This window comes from Carassius carassius, chromosome 4, assembly GCF_963082965.1.
Source record: "Carassius carassius chromosome 4, fCarCar2.1, whole genome shotgun sequence".
Classification (NCBI taxonomy): domain Eukaryota; kingdom Metazoa; phylum Chordata; class Actinopteri; order Cypriniformes; family Cyprinidae; genus Carassius; species Carassius carassius.
In genome coordinates, this window is record NC_081758.1 from 44,131,275 (window position 1) to 44,152,650 (window position 21,376).

General features: G+C 39.5%; 1 protein-coding gene across 2 annotated transcripts; it reads left to right on the forward strand.

Annotated features, from left to right (window-relative positions):
* Positions 1 to 870: 870 nt before the first annotated feature.
* On the forward strand, positions 871 to 11,104 carry LOC132140119 (MOB kinase activator 3B). 2 transcript variants are annotated; one of them, XM_059548956.1, is made up of 4 exons: positions 871 to 951; positions 3,676 to 4,175; positions 9,456 to 9,658; positions 10,336 to 11,104. In XM_059548956.1, the coding sequence occupies exons 2-4, from the start codon at positions 3,758 to 3,760 to the stop codon at positions 10,363 to 10,365; spliced, it is 651 nt and encodes a 216-aa protein (XP_059404939.1). In that variant the 5' UTR covers positions 871 to 951; positions 3,676 to 3,757; the 3' UTR covers positions 10,366 to 11,104. The 2 variants fall into 2 exon arrangements, with proteins under 2 accessions (XP_059404939.1, XP_059404940.1); XM_059548957.1 differs by lacking the exon at positions 871 to 951 and adding an exon at positions 1,486 to 1,522.
* The last annotated feature ends 10,272 nt before the right edge of the window (positions 11,105 to 21,376 follow it).

Below are 21,376 nucleotides of genomic sequence, written 5' to 3' on the forward strand. Positions count from 1 at the left end.
AAAATGAAGGAGGACAAATAAAATAATCTTGCTCTATCAGTGCAGTGACGAGTGAAACTTGTTAACTTAGTTTATACATTTGCAAATATTATAGTGACAGACTCCAACAAGTAAGGTCAGATTTTTTTTTTTTAAATAGTGCAATCTATTGATACTACAACTTATTTATATTACATGATCTGTATACATTCATATTTATTTACAATACATGATTTATAATAACTGTTAAACTAAAATTGCTTGTGTGTAATAGATAAATAATAATAATAATAATATGAGTCATAATAATGATATAAATCATAAAATGACTCAGTAATTATAATTAAAGCCAGACTTTATTTCATTATTTATTTATATATTTATAGCATTAGTGACCTTTAATTTGGAGCAAGATAAACTGGAGTGTCTTTGTGTCAGACATGTGTCACTTCTCTCACATCTGATTGGTCCAGCTTCAGTTTGAGATCTCTAACCCCTGGAGCAGGATTGGTGCAAACTAACCTGAAATTTACCTGACTAGCCAGCTAATCCGGCTTCATGGTACAGGTCCCAGGATGACTAGAGCCACATGAGCAAAAACTCATCCTGGGGCCTGTATCATGAAGCTGGATTAGCTGGCTAGTCAGGTAAATTGGTCTACCCTAAAACTAATCCTGTAATACGACCTCTAGATGACACCATTTATCGGTTATTCACTTGTTGTGTAGAAATATATATAATAAATAAATATATATATATATATATATATTTTAAGAAAACGTTCTTCAGGGAAGAATGATCACAGAATGAGTCTCTGTGTGACCGCTAGATGGCGCCACTGCTCGCTTATTCTGCAGCAGCAGTGAAACCACATGCATTTGAGTTTGTTAGAGGAGGACTCTCTCTCTCACACACACACACACACACACACACTCACACTCGAGCACATTCGGAACAGCAGTCGCGGTAAGAGTATCTCACAAATGTATCGTATTATAGGTCATTCTCACTCGGTTGATGTTTGATGTTTCTTTAGCTCCGTTGTGTGTGTTTTGTGTCCATGCTCCCGTTTCAGAGTCGCGGTGTTTTGGCTTTTGTTGTTTTGTGTAAATATAACTTTGTGATGTGTGAATTCAGTTTATTAGTTAAAGAAACTGAGTCAATCTGTAGACGTGGTTTGTATGCAGCTTTTGCATTAGTCAGGTGAGTTTTGTTCTTTAGGGTTAGTGTTAATTAACTGATAACTAGAGGAAGGAGTTCAGAACTAGAGATGAGATGAGTTTTAGGGTTTGTTTTGAACACATCCCCTGAAGTAAGACTGAAGGAGGACACTGTACTCTTATATCACAGAAGACAGACTAATAGATGAGATGAGAAGAGCTCGTGTCCTGGTCGAGACCATAGATGAGGAATAGAGCACAGAACCATCTCTGACAGATGAAGCAGCACTTCTCACCTGGAGACACGACTAAAGAAAGATCTCTGGCCTTTTCTGGTCAGATTGCAGACAGAAGGGGGAATCAGTACTAAGTGCATGGTTTGTGTGACTACAGTGGGTTAATTATTGGCTGTCAACTACTGAAAATGAACAGTTAGAAACTAAACCCTCATACCGTGATGACAGTATAATGTTAAAATGTTTAGCCTGTGTACTGTGTAAGATCTGTGTATTGTTGGGTGTATGCAATCAAAAATAGTAATAATAAATAATAATCAGTCTGCTCTCTGCTGGATGTGTGTAAGATGTGTGACGTGTATGATCCTGCTCACACATGTCTCTTCATCAATCACTTTCAGACCTTTTCTGCTCTTTTTTTTTTCCCCCTAGAAAACATATTTTTACTGATTCAGATCTGACCATTATTATAACATATTTTTCATATGGTATTATGCTATATTTCCTTTTCTTGATCCTGTTGATCAGAGTAAACACCCCATCGATCTGTTGGTAGCACTTCATCAGAAAGAGATCGGACAATATTTATGAAACTGATCAGATCTGAATGTGTGAACTGATGAAACGCACCTTGAATGCATTGCATTACAGATTGAGATTGAATAATATTCAGCATTTAACATCAGATAGATCTAACAGTGCGTTGTGTTATTTCTTCTGCACAGTGACTCAGAGCACAAGAATGTCTGGTTAGTTATCTGCCCTGTTTGAAACTAGGGCAGGTAATGAGAGTTAAACATTGACTGGCTAAACTCACTCGTAACACAGAAAACAGGAAAAATCAGGAAAAGTCTAATCCAGTACAACCAGAAGTGTATTTGAAAAGTCTTAAAACGCTTCACATCACACCCCATGACATCTGGCTGTGTCTTTTGGTTTGGATCTCTTGTTTTAGATGGTGTTTAATCTGTGGAGCAGCAGAAGCTGGAGAATCTTTTCAGGATGAGGTCATTACATGACTTTTGGCCTCGAGCGAAACAGATGCAGTCGATTCACTCAGTGGCTGTCATGATTTATGCACTGCAGGATTATATAGGATATGACTAGCAGTACCAGTGAGAGTCAATATATTGTACTTTCTTTCATGTGTATGGGAATAATGTAGTGATCAAAACAAAAAACTTTCTAATATTTGAGCTTGTCTAGATCCCAGCTCTGCTCACTTTGGGATGTTTTCTACACACTACTGAGGGAGGAACATCTCAGTATACACTATAATGCTATCAAAACACTGAGTTATTTTGAAGCTTTTAAGCATTAGTGTCTTTAGATCGATAGGTGTTTAAGATCACGAGAAACATCAAATTCAGTCAAGTGTGGCCAAATGTTTGTCTGAGATGATTGTTAGTCTAAACAATTGTTGTTCTCATATTTAGGTCACTCCATGTCACATCAACGAATTTCAGAAACTAAGCAGCATTTGGTTTTCGACCACTGAAAAAGGGTAATATTCAACAGTCTGGACACAGAGCTGCATTGAGATGCTCATATCTCTGGGACTGAATGATATAGGGTTTCAGAAGGAAAAGATTATGAAGAACTAGAATCTTAAATTATATTGCAATATGTTTAATTCTATCCATATCTCTTGAGTTATAGGCATGCAGACTTTGGGAAAAATAATGTTTATGGTATGTTCATTGCAGTTGTTTTGACAGGATACATTTCCATCCATATCTCTGGAACTGAACCATACAGGGCCTTAAAAATGAAACAGCCAAAAGGAAAGTTTGCTGAGATCCAATATCTAAAAGGCATTAAGATGTCTTTAATACGTCTTGAGTTACAGGCATGCAGATTTTGGCAAAATAACACAAAAACTGCCTTTTCCACATTTATGAATGGTCACCGTTGGGATATAATGCTACAAAGATCAACAGACGTAGTGATCTCTGAGTGAAAATAACATTATGATGCTGCCATCTTTCTAAAGTCATTTTTACACGCCTGTAATTTGGCTCTGAATCACAGGAGAATATTCACATTAAATATTCATCCATGTCATTTAATATCTTGGTTTCAGTCACTATATTTATCTTTCTGTAGAAAAAATATGAACAAATTAAAAAATTTGAGCCAGGCAAATTTCTGAAATTTGGTTAGTTAGACTCTGAATGCCCCATTTATTGTTTGAGAGCGATGAGCTGAATGCTGATGTTGTGAGCGGATGAGTCCATCAGCGTGTGTGGACAGGTTCTGAACTCTGTTTGTTTTTCAGGAGAGCGTGTTATAACACCGAGGATCCAGACTCTTCCAGACTCTCAGTGCTGTATTCACTCGCCGCTGACTGAAGGTCCTCCACTCATTCTGTCACTAGACATCATGTCCATCGCACTCAAACAAGTGTTTAACAAAGACAAGACATTCCGGCCCAAGCGTAAGTTCGATCCGGGCACGCAGCGCTTCGATCTGCACAAGCGTGCGCAGGCATCACTAAACTCGGGCGTGGATCTGAGAGCAGCGGTCCAGCTGCCACACGGCGAGGATCTGAACGACTGGGTGGCTGTGCACGTGGTGGACTTCTTCAACCGCATCAACCTCATCTACGGCACGGTGTGTGAGTTCTGCACGGAAAAGAGCTGTCCGGTGATGTCCGGCGGCCCGAGATACGAGTACCGATGGCAGGACGAGCACAAGTACAAGAAGCCCACGCCGCTGCCCGCTCAACAGTACATGAACCTGCTGATGGACTGGATCGAGATGCAGATCAATAACGAGGACATCTTCCCCACCAGCATCGGTGTGTGTTTCATGTTCCATTAGCATCTCTGGAATATTAGAAATTACGTTTTTGACTATATTTGTTATGAATATTATTGTTGCTGAAATTGCAATGTTTAATTCAAGTCAAGCCACCTTTATAGCGCTTTATATAGTACAGATTGTGTTTAAGCAGGTTTACAGTATTAAACAGAAAAATAGTGTGCTGATAATGCAAGAGGACCTTAGAAAACAGTCAGTTTTCCAGCTTTAGTCAGTTAGCGACCCCGGGCTGGACATGTACACGGTGAAAGCCGATCCACCGAGCAAAGTTGATGTATTTCCTCAGCTCCAGGTATGATGAAGGGGATCTCGTCCTCTTTTAAAAGGCCAAACAAATCAGTTTCACTTTCACAGTGAAACACACAGCGTCTATACAACAACAACAATACTACAACGAGAATAAAAGGTACACCTTCTTTCTGTGCGTGAACATCTGGGCGGCGTAATGTAAATCTTCCCATATAGTGACGTGGAGATGTGTGGACGAGTCTTAACTTTTATAAAGAATATCTTTTTGGATTTGAAAGGGGTCTTCTGCTGTAGTTCTAAGGAGTCTCTCACGAAAACAGATTTTAAAAGAGTTGCATTTGTAGGAATAAACTTTATATTTGCTAAGTTTTATGAAGCCGTTTATAAACAGCTGTTGTATGAATGTGTGCTGCACGTCGGTTCTCTTCTGGAGCATGTCTACACTTCACTCCTGACTCAGAGAAACCCATCGTCTTGTAGTTTTCTGCCTGGTGATGGATTTGTTAAATTTCGATGCATCTTGGGCTGTTAACTGTAATGATCCCTGTTTTTTTGGACCATTAATCTTCAAATCCTCAGGCGTCAGGATGGTTGCAGACATGCTGGTGCTGCTAAACGCCTCACAGATCCTTATTTCAAGTGATTTTCGCTTTGATTTGTATGAGAGCAGTTGTCTGAGTTGTTGGAATTAGTTCATTCATTTCCATTGAGTTTTCCATTGGCTTTCTTTGGACATAGAGTCCCTGTCTGGTGTAACCCTCTGTGTGATCATATGCACAGAAAACGTCGTGTCGTTCCTGTGGGTCATTCATCACCGAGGGCAGAAGGAGCACAATCACAAACATGCTGTCAATAATTCAAGGCCATCAGATGCTCTGAGGACACATCAGCTGTAACCGAACCCTGTTGTGATCCACAGCGGCCTGAGATACTGAAACAGCACTCTTCACTCTTCAGCGCAGTTTGTGCTTTACTGACAGATATTGTACATTCATGTGGCTAAAACAATTATACAGATAAAAATTAAAAAATGTAAATCAATGTCTTTTAATGGAAAAAAGAGAAACAAATACAGTCTATAATTGAAAGTAAAATCCATTATGTTAAATGAAGATAAAGTTGCACACAAAAGAAATGCTGCTCTTGTGTTCACATCATTAGAACTGCATTAAGATCCACTGGCAGAAGCTGATTTGTTGTGTTCCTGTGGATCTGGAGGATATTGTTCTGATTTGGTGATTTCTTGATTTTGTTTGACCGTTATTTTCACAGATTCTAATCATCTCTCTATGGGACGTTCTCTCTCAGATCATCCACTTCAGTGTTCAGATGTGTTTAGGATCTGATGTTTAGACCTGCAGTGTAGTGCAGTGTACTATACTGAGTTATCGGTTTATTTCCTAAGGGTTTTTGTACATGCAGTTTTATATATATATATATATAATTTGTTTTTTTTTCTGATTTGTAAAAAAATGTTTGGGAAAAGTTCCCCATATTTCTCCATTTTAATGGACAGTTTTTATTTTTATCTTTTTAATACAGTTTGTTCCAGTTGTTCAAACACTGGTTTTGTATTGAATGATTTCTCAGTTATTGTCAGTTGATTGTGAATATATTGTGCTTTTTGTGTTGTACTAATGTTTCACAGTAAAGCCGTGGATCTCTATTATTGGGGTTTCCATGTTTCTGATTGGTCAGCATTCTGAGGCACTTGCAAATTGCTCAGAGATTCTTGATCAAACCATTTTTGACAGATTTTTTGGTTTTCAGTTTTGATGGTTTAGCTGTTCTTCCATTGCTAGATTGAGCCCTACATTAGTGTGATCTAAGAGAGTACCCAAAAAGTTCTCAAACTTCATTTGTAATGTCTGGCTGGTATTGTTTGCCCTCTGCACTGGAGCTAGAGGACGCTGATGCTGGAATACATGTGTGGCATGCATTAAAAGTCTGTTTGTGATGTGAGTTCAAGCCAGATCCGATACGGGCCAGTGCTGGCTCTACTTTGAAAGGCATTGTTTTTGTGCAGGTGTAATAATTTTGGTGAGTGGTAGGATTGGGAAAGTCTCTTCTCATAGGGAGAAGTGTCAGGAAATGTCTCTCAGTTTGAGGTAGAGGAAGGAAAAGGAAGATCCTGTCCATCACATTTGACTTCCTGTGTCATCCTGTGCCAAACAATGGGTTGAAAGAAAATCCTGTCTAATAGAAACCGGTCATGTTCATAATTAGCACTTATGTCTAGAATTATCAGTACGATGAATCTACTCAGGGTCTGTCAGTCCGCTTCAGAATGTGAAGGTTCATCAAGCTGCAGCATATAAATGTTCACAGTACTTTGTTTTTCAGGACGTATTATGAGCGGATTAAGAGTGCTGATGACCTACAGTAACTAACTCACTCTCCCCAACCGATCACATGACGAGAGCCTAAACCGGTCAGCAGCTCGGCTTATCCTGCGCTGACTGGGCTTTCAGACAGGGTTATAAACATATCTGCATGCTGTGGATAATTGAATTACACACAGCCGTAACTCACTATATAACAGCAATGTGTCACGCCATCATCTGTACAAATACTGTACAGTAGCTTTAACCTGAATAATACCATGCTCAATAAGTCATTCTGAGTCTTTTGGTTTAAAGCTGCAGTCCGTAACCTTTGACGCTCTAGCGGTTAATAAACATAACTGCTTGTGTCTTGCGGAAGAACATTGTAGCCGGAGCTACTTCTCTCTGTTTATGTCTATGAAGAATCACAACGGTACTGGGTTACTCTGCCGCAGTACCCCCGAAGCAATGTAAAATAGTCCGAATACAAACACTTATTATAGATGTACCCTAGTGATTCAGGACAGGCTAAAAACACGGTTTGGAAAATGGATTCATGGTGTACTCGCTTATTATATACAATTTGTAAATCTTGAACACAAAAAAAGTTACGGACCGCAGCTCTGATTGGTTGTTTCTTACCGGGAGCGGTGAATTTCTGCAAATGGCAGTAGGAGCACTGGGAGGATCCAGAGGAGCTTGATTTTTTCACAGATTATCTGTCTCATATTCTACTGTCAGGACATAATGACAGGTTTCACAAATACATTTTTACAAACGTTACCTACTTCAGCTTTAACTTTTGTTTTTTACTGATGACTATATGGCCTGAAAAGTGAAATCTGTGGCTATTCGGTGAAATGAGCTGTTTACGGCTGAAGGAATCATGGGAACTCAGAGGTTCGGAGGAAAATGGGCCTGAAAGCTTGATGAAGTAGGGTTTCGCTGTTCTTCAGAGCACTGAACATCTTCCTCTGCTTCTGTGATCCAGAGTAATCGGAGTCTGTAGTCTGATTGAGTCACGAGAGCCTCTGATCTGTGATCTGAACGCTGCTCCACAGAAAACAAGGAGCGTTTCATTCGGCCCTGAGCAGAACATAATGAGCTTTTGTTCGGAAACAAAGTCACTAATTCAGTGTCACAAACACTCAAACTCATGTACGCTTGCACAACAGCCCTATATACAATCTTTCCACCAATACACAAGCATTATTTTGCAGAAGAATAACTGCTTGATGATTTCTTTGTACTTAAAATATGATGCAAATGCAAGACTTATTCCTGCTGTTTTCCTTGAACCCATTCAGACCCTGGTCCATCATAAACAGACTGACTGTAAGCATCCCCAGCAGATCATCCACAAAGGGCTTTTTCATTTTTGCTTCTTTTTTTCAGGTCAGCTGCTGTAGAGAAGGACACTTCCTGTAGGTGTTCAGGTGATTTCCTGTTTTTACAGAGTTTGTGATTTTCATATTAAACAGTCAGTTTTGCTGTACTAATCTGTCATTTGAACAGCAAGGCATTAGTTGCAGGGAAATAGAGAATTACAAATATTATAGATTAGGGTTGGGGTGCTAGACATCATCATGTTCAGCATGGATGGGATGATGCACATTTGAGCACTGATAGATGTGACGATTCAAGTCGGTTGAGATGTTAAATTAATCGTCATACATTTGAGGGTGGAGTTTATATGAATGTATCTCTGAGGGGAAATGACTGTCTTTAGAAAAGTTTAGATGATATTTTCTTTTCATCTCGTCTCTGTATAGTGCATATTAAAGTAGTGTTTATTAGCGCAGAGCTGCTTTGTTTAGAGTGGATCCATGAGCGCCTCCTGCTGTTAGAGAGTGAATCTGCATCTCATTCAGAGCTCCTGCTGTCATGTTGCATGTATGCAGCATCTTTGATTGGATTGGGATTAAAATACAGTGGTTTCCTCTTTGGGGAAGTTGTGGCCTAATTAGAGAGTTTGACTCCTAACCCTAGGGTTGTGGGTTAGAGTCCCGGGCTGGCGATACCACGACTGAGGAGTCCTTGAGCAAGACACCGAACCCCCCACTGCTCCGTGTGTGTGTGTGTGTGTGTGTGTCTAGAGCCCCAGATACAGATCCCCTGTAAAGACCTTGTCTCAGAGGAGCACCAGGACAAGACCACAGGAAACAGATGATTCTTCTGCACAATCTGACTTTGCTGCAGCCTGGAATTGAACTACTGGTTTCGTCTGGTCAGAGGAGAACTGGCCCCTCAACTGAACCTGGTTTCTCCCAAGGTTTTTTTCTCCATTCTGTCACCGATGGAGTTTGGTTTCTTTGGCTTGATTAGTTGGGGACACTTGACTGATTGCACAGACACTATTGAAGAGAGCTGAACTGGATGATGACATCAATGAATTATCAATGAACTGACTTTAGCTGGAAAATGACTCTGTTATTGTCCTCTTGCAGTATTAACAAGCTATTTTCCTGTTTAACAATGTAAAGCTGCTTTGACACAACCAGTATTGTATAAAGTGCTATATACATAAAGGTAACGTGACTTGTGAAGGTTCAGATGATGTTTGTATTTAATTTCTGTGATTGTTGAACTAGTCCTCTGGTTATGAGGGTGTCTGCTCCACATCTTCATTCTTTCACTTCCTCTCTGTTTTCTACATTCTTCCTCTTTTTGTTTTTATCTTTTAGGAATTCCCTTCCCAAAGAACTTCATCCAGATCTGTAAGAAGATCCTGTGTCGTCTTTTCCGTGTGTTTGTGCACGTCTACATCCATCATTTCGACCGGATCCTTCTGATGGGAGCTGAAGCGCATGTTAACACCTGCTACAAACACTTCTACTACTTCTGCACTGAACTCAACCTGATCGACCGCAAAGAGCTGGAGCCGCTGGTGAGAACAGAATGCATCATTTCATTTCCTTCTGAAACTCTCTTCATTTAGAAATGGACCTTCTGCAATAGATTCAGCTGGATAAAACCTTCCTGAATTCATGAATAATTGCTAATGAGAGAAAGCACCTTTTCTCATGATTATTTTATTGTTGTATTATTGATTTCAATCTGAGGCTGTATGACTTTCTTTCTTCTGTGAAATGCTACGTGATGTTTACATAGAAACTGACCAGTGGCTGGTTGCATTAACTGCTAGACTAGTCTCTAAAGTTATAGACACTTAATTTGTTTTTTCCTACAAGACTGGTCATAATTTTTTTAAAGTCAGTTACATAAAAATATAGATTTATCTGAATCTGCATCTTTGATTCTGAAAAGTTCTTGTGTAACGTGGTGACCGCAGTACAGGAGCAGACAGAAGAGATTCGCTCTAATACAGGCTTTCTGAAGTCATGTGTTGAGAAACAGACCCAGACTCTGGTTGTCAAGCACTGAACGTCTTTCTGTGAAGTCCTGTGGACTGATTTTTGTGTTCTGCAGATGAGAGAAAGTAATAGATTTGTAATCAATGATGACAGAATGAATCATTAATCCTTCAGTATTCATATCAGTGCAGTGATGTGTGTGTGTGTTTGTGATATTGCACTAATGTAATTCTCTCTCTGGGGATTTCAGAAAGAAATGACCTCTAGAATGTGTTTTTGAGCGCCGGCGTCTGGACCGTTTCCAAACACTCACACCTGAGAGGCTTTTCTCAGTAGCTTTAATCCTTGAACTGGACGTTGCCGTGGAAATAAGGTCATCACCGTGGTGATTTCAGAGCCTGGTGACATCATCACTGAGCCAGACTGACCTGTTAGGATGAGGCTGAGAGACTGACAGAGAGCTCTGATGCAGCGCCATCTAGCGGTGAGGCGTGTTACTCACACTGTGCTAACAGAGCACTCAGAGGACAGCTGTTTCATTCAGACATCTGTTCAAGTACACAAATACCTTAATTTTAATGTTCAGCTCTGTGAGGTTTGGATGAACTGCTTTCATTCATCTCCAAGTTGCTTTATTTCTGTTTGTGTTGCACTGAAATGAATGGTTAAGTTTTAGTCACTTGATCATTTGATGAAATGTCTTATAAATCTGATGTTCAGTTGAGCCTCGGACTGTAATTCTGTGAACTGGACGTCAGTATTCATCAGCTAATCACAGTGTGTTCATCTTCAGTTGAGGAGAATTGAAAAGGTCACACAGTATCTGTCGGATCTGCTCTGATTCTGTTCTAATTTCTCATTTGCATTCTGTTATAATGTTATAATGCACTAACATAAATTAAGTTTAATAGGTTTTGTGTTGAGTTCCCACTTTTAAGCCCTCGTCCATCTTTTTATGTTTGAAACTTGACCCTGTAAATTTCATAAATAATGCAATAAAGATTTTTGATTGTATTTAATTGTATGGCTCCCGACATTTATGAGAACATTTATCTGAAATATTTGATTGAAAACTTTTTTTGTTTGTTTGTTTTCTTTGTTTGTTTATCACACCAGTCCTCAGGTCCTTACACTGGCTTCCAGTTACATTTAGGATTGATTTTAAAGTACTTTTACTCTTATATAAGTCACTAAATGACCTAGGACCGAAATATATTTCAGATATGTTCACTGAATATAAACCTAACAGAGCACTCAGATCATAAGGATCGAGTCAGTTAGAAATACCAAGGGTTCACACAAAACAAGGGGAGTCCTCCTTTAGTTACTATGCCGCCCGCAGCTGGAATCAGCTTCCAGAAGAGATCAGATGTGCTAAAACACTAGTCACATTTAAATCTAGACTTTAAACTCATCTGTTTAGCTGTGCATTTACTGAATGAGCACTGTACATGTCTGAACTGATTGCACTATATTTTCACTGTTTTTTTATTATTATTTTTTTATGTAAAATCATTTTCTAACTGTTTTAAATTCGTTTTAAATAAGTAAATTTTTTAATAATTTTAAAAGTTTTAAAATTGCTTGTTTTATTCTTGTTATTATTTTTCTTGATTATTATTGTACTTTCTTTTAATGTAAAGCACTTTGAATTACCATTGTGTATGAAATGTGCTATATAAATAAAAAAAAACAAAAAAAACAAATGTGATTGTTAAAGTTGGCTGCTGCTGTTTGCAATACTTCTATGTTTCCTTGCAATGATATCGTTTTCTCTTCTGTCTCTGTAATCTGTACAGCAACAGAAAGTATCTCTAGTCGACCTGAAAAACCTTAACTTACGGTCTATAAGCTCTTTATCAGTTGCACTTACCTTGATTATATGAAACCTGCTGGTCAGCGTAACAGAAGCTGGAGTTTCTTAAATGCTCATCTTAATTCCCAGAGATAGTGACTGCGCCGGATTAGACGGGTGTTTCTGCTGTGTTTAATCTAAGATTTGTGAGCTGAGGCTGATATAAATGCCAGCGATTACTTCTCTGCTTCTCAGTGCTGCGCTGGAGCTCCTGAGAAGACATTTGTGCTGTTCATTCTTCCATCATGACACAGACTCACTTAGATTTCACTGCTCAGGCAATCTTAATTATTAGTTGCATTGTTGTTCCTCTCAAGCCAGTTTCTCTGTCAGGTCTGTCTGCCTGAGTGTGAGCGACTGAAGGCTTCATCATGGGTGAGAAACCGTCCTCGTCCGGGCCGCCGCTGTGTGTGCAGCTCTTCTCCACAGTGGCTCTGGTGTGTTTCAGTCTCTACTGCATCGTCAAAGGAGTTTCCTTCGGCCTCTTCAACTGGTGGTACGTCCTGGGAGCCGTCTGTCTGCTGGCCACCGGCTTCGCTGCCTTCCGTGTCTACGAGGTGTGTGTGATCATGGCACAGAGAGAGACGGCCGAGGGACAGCCGTGAGAGACCAGATGTTTGTCCTCATTAGGACGTCCAGCCAGATTCAAGACTGAATCACTAAATCGGGAGAAAAACTTGCACACGGTGACACTTGTGTTGCCAGGTGAATTGATTACACTATCATCAGAATGTTGTTTCTGTAAAGATGCTTTGAAACTGTATTGTGACAGCTCTAGTTTGTTTCATGTGGCTAAGAAACAGTTATACGTCAAGTCAAGTCACCTTTATAAAGTGCTTTTAACAATACAGATTGTGTCAAAGCATTCTGCAATATTAAATAGGAAAGTAGTTTGTCAATAATGCAAAAAGCCAGTTCATCATTGAATTCAGTGATTTCATCATCCAGCTCAGTTCAGTTTAAATAGTATCTGTGAAATCAGTCGACAATATCAGTGTAGATGAAGTGTGCCCAACTAAGCAAGCCAGAGGAACCAAAACTCCATCGGTGACAGAATGGAGAAAAAAACCTTGGGAGAAACCAGGCTCAGTTGGGGGGCCAGTTCTCCTCTGACCAGACGAAACCAGTAGTTCAATTCCAGGCTGCAGCAAAGTCAGATTGTGCAGAAGAATCATCTGTTTCCTGTGGTCTTGTCCTGGTGCTCCTCTGAGACAAGGTCTTTACAGGGGATCTGTATCTGGGGCTCTAGTTGTCCTGGTCTCCGCTGTCTTTCAGGGATGTAGAGGTCCTTTCTAGGTGCTGATCCACCATCTGGTCTGGATACGTACTGGATCCGGGTGACTGTCACAATCATCAGCTGGAGTGCCCATGAGCTCCTATAGAGGGCACTCCACACAGAACTATTGCATTTGGTGTCTATTTCCATTCCCAACTCCATTTCCCATAATCCTGTGCTTAGGGCTAATAAGCACCAGGTATTCCCCATTACCACTCCCCTATATAAACTGTGTTTGGAGTCGCAATAATTGCGAAGTCTTGTTTAGTTCTGTCTGGCATTTCAGAATTTTTCCCCGTGTGTTTGTTCCTTCCTTGTTTGACTTTGAATTGTGTAATACCGACTTTGATTCTCTGCCACCTGCCCCAACCTTTGCCTGGTACTGTTTCTGAGTTTGGATGTGTCCTGCATACCTGATGCTTTTATCTGATTATTGCCTGTTTGACTACGCTGTAAATAAAGTACTGCACATGCATCCGAACATCTCTGACTCACTGTTACAGAGGGCTAGTGTTATTAATCTTTAGGATCATGACACTTGTGATTTAAACATCACTTGCATAGATTTCACACATTACTGGATACTTTACAGAGAATGTGGCGATTGGTAAGAAACAGAACTGAAGGATTACTCTTGACGATCAGTCGAGTTATTGCGGAGCTGAATGGAGCTTCAGAAATGTAACGGATAGCATATATTCCAGCATGACTTTGGGCTTTTGCATTGCTTATTTGGTAATTAATTACATCCATAATGTCGCTTTAGGGTGACAAGTGTTCAAAATATCCTGAAAAACAAAACAACAATGTCAATGTCACCTTTATTTATATAGCGCTTTAAACAAAATACATTGCGTCAAAGCAACTGAACAACATTCATTAGGAAAACAGTGTCAATAATGCAAAAATGATAGTTAAAGGCAGTTCATCATTGGATTCAGTTATGTCATCTCTGTTCAGTTAAATAGTGTCTGTGCATTTATTTGCAATCAAGTCAACGATATCGCTGTAGATGAAGTGTCCCCAACTAAGCAAGCCAGAGGCGACAGCGGCAAGGAATCGAAACTCCATCGGTGACAGAATGGAGAAAAAAACCTTGGGAGAAACCAGGCTCAGTTGGGGGGCCAGTTCTCCTCTGACCAGACGAAACCAGTAGTTCAATTCCAGGCTGCAGCAAAGTCAGATTGTGCAGAAGAATCATCTGTTTCCTGTGGTCTTGTCCTGGTGCTCCTCTGAGACAAGGTCTTTACAGGGGATCTGTATCTGGGGCTCTAGTTGTCCTGGTCTCCGCTGTCTTTCAGGGATGTAGAGGTCCTTTCTAGGTGCTGATCCAGCATCTGGTCTGGATACGTACTGGATCCGGGTGACTGCAGTGACCCTCTGATCTGGACACGGACTGGATCTGGTGGCTACGGTGACCTCGGAACAAGAGAGAAACAGACAAATATTAGCGTAGATGCCATTCTTCTAATGATGTAGCAAGTACATAGGTTGTTATGGGAAGTGTTTCCGGTTCCGGTTTACCTAATTAATGCAGCCTAAAAATCCTTTAACGGATTTGGATAATAAAAGCATATTAGTATGTTATGTGTATGCCAGGTTAAAGAGATGGGTCTTTAATCTAGATTTAAACTGCAAGAGTGTGTCTGCCTCCCGAACAATGTTAGGTAGGTTATTCCAGAGTTTGGGCGCCAAATAGGAAAAGGATCTGCCGCCTGCAGTTGATTTTGATATTCTAGGTATTATCAAATTGCCTGAGTTTTGAGAACGTAGCGGACGTAGAGGATTATAATGTAAAAGGAGCTCATTCAAATACTGAGGTGCTAAACCATTCAGGGCTTTATAAGTAATAAGCAATATTTTAAAATCTATGCGATGCTTGATAGGGAGCCAGTCCAGTGTTGACAGGACCGGGCTAATATGGTCATACTTCCTGGTTCTAGTAAGAACTCTTGCTGCTGCATTTTGGACTAGCTGTAGTTTGTTTACTAAGCGTGCAGAACAACCACCCAATAAAGCATTACAATAATCTAACCTTGAGGTCATAAATGCATGGATTAACATTTCTGCATTTGACATTGAGAGCATAGGCCGTAATTTAGATATATTTTTGAGATGGAAAAATGCAGTTTTACAAATGCTAGAAACGTGGCTTTCTAAGGAAAGATTGCGATCAAGTAGCACACCTAGGTTCCTAACTGATGATGAAGAATTGACAGAGCAACCATCAAGTCTTAGACAGTGTTCTAGGTTATTACAAGCCGAGTTTTTAGGTCCTATAATTAACACCTCTGCTTTTTCAGAATTTAGCAGTAAGAAATTACTCGTCATCCAGTTTTTTATATCGACTATGCAATCCATTAGTTTTTCAAATTGGTGTGTTTCACCGGGCTGCGAAGAAATATAGAGCTGAGTATCATCAGCATAACAGTGAAAGCTAACACCATGTTTCCTGATGATATCTCCCAAGGGTAACATATAAAGCGTGAAGAGTAGCGGCCCTAGTACTGAGCCTTGAGGTACTCCATACTGCACTTGTGATCGATAGGATACATCTTCATTCACTGCTACGAACTGATGGCGGTCATATAAGTACGATTTAAACCATGCTAATGCACTTCCACTGATGCCAACAAAGTGTTCAAGTCTATGCAAAAGAATGTTGTGGTCAATTGTGTCAAACGCAGCACTAAGATCCAATAAAACTAATAGAGAGATACACCCACGATCAGATGATAAGAGCAGATCATTTGTAACTCTAAGGAGAGCAGTCTCAGTACTATGATACGGTCTAAATCCTGACTGGAAATCCTCACATATACCATTTTTCTCTAAGAAGGAATATAATTGTGTGGATACCACCTTTTCTAGTATCTTGGACAGAAAAGGGAGATTCGAGATTGGTCTATAATTAACTAGTTCTTTGGGGTCAAGTTGTGGTTTTTTGATGAGAGGCTTAATAACAGCCAGTTTGAAGGTTTTGGGGACATGTCCTAATGACAATGAGGAATTAATAATAGTCAGAAGAGGATCTATGACTTCTGGAAGCACCTCTTTCAGGAGCTTAGATGGTATAGGGTCTAACATACATGTTGTTGGATTAGATGATTTAACAAGTTTATACAATTCGTCCTCTCCTATAGTAGAGAATGAGTGGAACTGTTCCTCAGGGGGTCTATAGTGCACTGTCTGATGTGATACTGTAGCTGACGGCTGAATGGTTGCAATTTTATCTCTAATAGTATCGATTTTAGAAGTAAAGTAGTTCATAAAGTCATTACTGCTGTGGTGTTGGGAAATGTCAACACTTGTTGAGGCTTTATTTTTCGTTAATTTAGCCACTGTATTGAATAAATACCTGGGGTTATGTTTGTTTTCTTCTAAAAGAGAAGAAAAGTAATCGGATCTAGCAGTTTTTAATGCTTTTCTGTAGGATATGTTACTTTCCCGCCAAGCAATACGAAATACCTCTAGTTTTGTTTTCCTCCAGCTGCGCTCCATTTTTCGGGCTGCTCTCTTTAGGGTGCGAGTATGCTCATTATACCATGGTGTCAAACTGTTTTCCTTAACCTTCCTTAAGCGTAAAGGAGCAACTTTATTTAAAGTGCTAGAAAAGAGAGAGTCCATAGTTTCTGTTACATCATCAAGTTGTTCTGAGGTTTTGGATATGCTAAGGAATTTGGATACATCAGGAAGATAACTTAAAAAGCAGTCTTTTGTGTTAGAAGTGATGGTTCTTCCATACTTGTAACAAGAAGTAGAATTTACAATTTTGGCTATATGAATTTTGCAAAGAACTAAATAATGATCTGAGATATCATCACTTGGCTGAATAATTTCAACACCATCAACATCAATTCCATGTGACAGTATTAAATCTAGAGTATGATTTCGACAATGAGTAGGTCCTGAAACGTGTTGTCTAACACCAATAGAGTTCAGAATGTCTATAAATGCTGATCCCAATGCATCGTTTTCATTATCAACATGGATATTAAAATCACCAACTATTAAAACTTTATCTGCAGCCAGAACTAACTCAGATGTAAAATCACCAAACTCTTTAATAAAGTCTATATGGTGCCCTGGTGGCCTGTATACAGTAGCCAGTACAAACATAACAGGGGATTTATCATTAACATTTGTTTCTTTGGATAATGTTATATGAAGTACCATTACTTCAAACGAGTTATACTTGTAGCCTGCCCTCTGAGAAATCCTGAAAACGTTGTTATAAATTGAAGCAACACCTCCACCTTTGCCTTTTAGACGTGGCTCATGTTTATAACAGTAATCTTGGGGGGTGGACTCATTTAAAATAATGTAATCATCAGGTTTTAGCCAGGTTTCTGTCAAACAGAGTACATCTATATTATGATCAGTGATCATATTATTTACAAAAAGTGTTTTCGTAGAAAGGGATCTGATATTCAATAAGCCAAGCTTTATCATTTGTTTATCCATATTGCTTCTGTTTTTTATTTGTTGAACCTCAATTAAATTGTTAATCTTAACTTGGTTTGGACGTTTTTTGTATTTTCTAGTTCGGGGAACAGACACAGTCTCTATAGTGTGATATCTAGGTGAAAAAGTCTCTATGTGCTGAGAATTAACTGACCTCTGTGACGGGAGGCAGCTAGCAGACGGTCGGTTTAGCCAGTCTGTCTGCTTCCTGACCTGGGCCCCAGTTAGTCAAGTATAAACACTAAGACTATTTGCCATATTTCTAGAGAGAAGAGTGGCACCACCCCAGGAGGGATGAAGACCATCTCTTTTAAACAGGTCAGGTCTGCCCCAAAAGCTCGTCCAATTGTCTATGAAACCTATGTTATTCTGTGGGCACCACTTAGACATCCAGCCATTGAGTGATGACAATCTGCTATGCATCTCATCACCACGGTAAGCAGGGAGGGGACCAGAGCATATTACAGTGTCTGACATCGTGCTTGCAAGTTCACACACCTCTTTAATGTTATTTTTAGTGATCTCCGACTGGCGAAGTCGAACATCATTAGCGCCGGCATGAATAACAATCTTATTGTATTTACGTTTAGCATTAGCCAGCACTTTTAAATTTGCCAAGATGTCAGGCGCTCTGGCTCCCGGTAAACATTTGACTATGGTGGCTGGTGTCTCTATATTCACGTTCCGTACAATAGAATCACCAATAACTAGAGCACTTTCATCAGGTTTCTCAGTGGGTGCATCACTGAGTGGGGAGAACCTGTTTAATGTTTTGATCGGAACAGAAGAGCGGTGTTTTGACCCACGACTACGCTGCCTCACCGTCACCCAGTTGCCCTGCTGCTGGGGCTCTGTTTCCGGAACCGAACAATGTACAGGAATCCCTGAGCTAGACGCATCCAAAGCCGTATCTAGAGCCCTAACATTTTTACTGTCCTCAATTAAAGTTTGGATGCGTGTCTCTAATTCTGAAATCTTCTCTGTCAGCCTAACTATTTCCCTGCATTTATCACATGTGAATCCCTCATCAGCGACAGAGACAGATAAACTGTACATGTGGCAAGAGGTGCAAGTAACAATGATAGGAGAAGCCATTACTCACCGTGCTTGATGAACATTCTTACTGCGGTTGTTTGATGAACTTGTGAAAAACTGGAGCGAGGGAGAGGAGAAAAGAATACAGCGATAGGTTCGAATGAAGACGCTAATGACAAGCTAACGAGTGCTAACGCTTTGCAGGTGTACTGCACTCACGGAAATAAAATAAAAGTGAACGATCAAAGTTAATCTGATAAGATTGATCGATAATATCAGAAATATGGTGTGAATTAAGTTCTATTTTACCACTTTAAAAAACAGAGAGTGATAGTAAGATAAAGATTCTAGAGAAAAAAATAAAATAAAAACAGCTACACGGAGCTACAATTTGCTACAGAAAGCCAACAGGAAGTAGAGAAAACACTGTCCAACAGCGACACCCGCAGGCAGGAAAAACAACAACAGGAACAATGGCTAGAACAACAAAAACTATAATGCAACTTGATATCCTTTCATTTTTACCAAAAAAACAAGCATGATGTGGTAATTGCTGAACACATATAGATGATATATATATATATATATATATATAATTATAAAAGTTTAATTTTTTTTATAGAAGCATTAACTTCTCAAGACACTTAACTGTAAAACAAGGCACATGTGTTTGTTTGTATTATTTAAGTGTTCAGAGTTCACACCGTTTTTAGAGATGACTGTATCCTCTTGTAAATCTGTCTTTTTTTCGAGTAAGAGATGTTAACATCTTCACCTTCATTAACAGTGATTGTCAGAGATTCAGGAAAGAAAGCAGCTGAAGGAAAAGGAAACAGTTAAACCCTGTCTGCTGAAAATGATACCACATTAGAAGTGCAGTGTTTACATATACAGGTACATCTAAAAAAGAAAGGTGGATATCATGATAAATATCTTTATTATGTGTCATTTCATTAATAAAAGCAAACTTTCTTATATTCTAAATTCATTGAACACAAACGGAAATATTTCAAGAGGTTTTTTTATTATTCTGATGGTCATGACATACAGCTTCAGTAAAAAATCAGTATAAAAAAATGTGAATATTTTCTCAAAGAACAATAAATAAAAAAAAAAAAAAAAAAAGATTTACACAATAGAAATGTTCAAGATCTCCAAAGCAAGTTTAATTATGCACTCAATACTTGGTTGGGGCTCCTTTTGCACAAATTACTGCTTCAGTGCGGCGTGGCATGGAGTCGATCAGTCTGTGGCAATGCTGAGGCGTTTTTGAAGCCCAGGTTGCTTTGATAGCGGTCTTCAGCTCCTCTGTATTGTTTGTCAGATGTTACTTCTCTTCCTCTTCACAACACCCCATAGATTCTCTGCGAGGTTCAGGTCAGGTGAGTTGGCTGGCCAGTCAAGTACAGTAATATCATGGTCAGCAAACCATTGGAAGTGATTTTGGCACTGTGGGCAGGTGCTAAATTCCTGCTGGAAATGGAAATGAGCATCTCCATAAAGCTTGTCAGCAGATGGAAGTAAACCAAAATCTCCTAATAGATGGCTGCATTGACTTTGGACTTGATAAAACACAATGGAGAATCACAAGCAGACGTCATGACACCCTAAATCATCACTGACTTCAGAAACTTCACAATGGATTTAGGATTCTCTGCCTCTCCAGTCTTACTCCACGCTCCAGACTTTGTTTTCCAAATGAAATGCTAAATGTTGGAGCCATTTCATTGTAATTTGTATTTGTGACACTAGAGGGCATAGGAGTATTTTTGAGTACATTTAAGCCAACTGCTGATGAGTAACAGGTGCGCAAAGGAAGGTCAAACAAACTTTTTGATCGTGCTGTGCGTGATGTGATGAAGGTAGAGGAAATTGTGATCGTACTTCTAAACAGTTTGTTTGAATGAAAATATTTGTTTATTAATGTAGAAACGAAGTTACGTGTAAGTTATATTTTTTCCTTTGTTTTATTTTGTTATTTGCAAAGCCAGATGGACAATAAATGGATTGGGATATCCGCCTTTTTTATGAACAATGACTTGATTTATTCAAGTTAAAGCACGCGTCAGAAACAGATTTCTAAATTCCATCTGCGTCCCTACAAGTTTAGTCAAAAAGTTTGACCGGAGGAGCCTGTGTGAGGTTTCACACCGACATCGACGACTGAAGCGGATCACATTGGACTACTACAGGAAAAGTCAGCTGATCTCAAGTCGGATGATGGTCATTCATGATCGTTTTGTTTGATGAATTTGCTGTGGATTTTTGCTTTGATTGACCGCGGACTTCAAAGGACTACAAACCCGCACACGTAAACAAAGAGGATTCAGCGCACACGAACGCCGAAGTTTGCAGCCTTCAGCGTTTCGGGAACTGAGGTATGAAAAGCGCTTGTACTTGAACTTCATTTAAATGGCCATAAAAAAGTGTGCACACAAAACAAACAAAATCAAATGCATTGGTGGATTAAAAAAGGGTGTTTGTGAAACCATAAACTTTTTTGAAATTATTTACCCATGTTTATGATGTCTGAGGTGATGTTTGTCAAATATATATGCAGTGAGTATTTAAAGGTTTAAAAATGGCAGATGAAAAGGAGTTTCATAGTTCTGAAATCGAGCATGATGGGGCTCAAACCCAGAATGCAGCGTGTTGAATCAT

Excerpts from the sequence above, each read along its gene's own strand:
- LOC132140119 (XM_059548956.1), top strand. The coding sequence starts at position 3,758 with ATGTCCATCGCACTCAAACAAGTGTTTAACAAAGACAAGACATTCCGG. Across the intron at positions 4,176-9,455 it reads CATCTTCCCCACCAGCATCG|GAATTCCCTTCCCAAAGAAC; the intron begins GTGTGTGTTTCA and ends TTTATCTTTTAG. Across the intron at positions 9,659-10,335 it reads GCAAAGAGCTGGAGCCGCTG|AAAGAAATGACCTCTAGAAT; the intron begins GTGAGAACAGAA and ends TGGGGATTTCAG.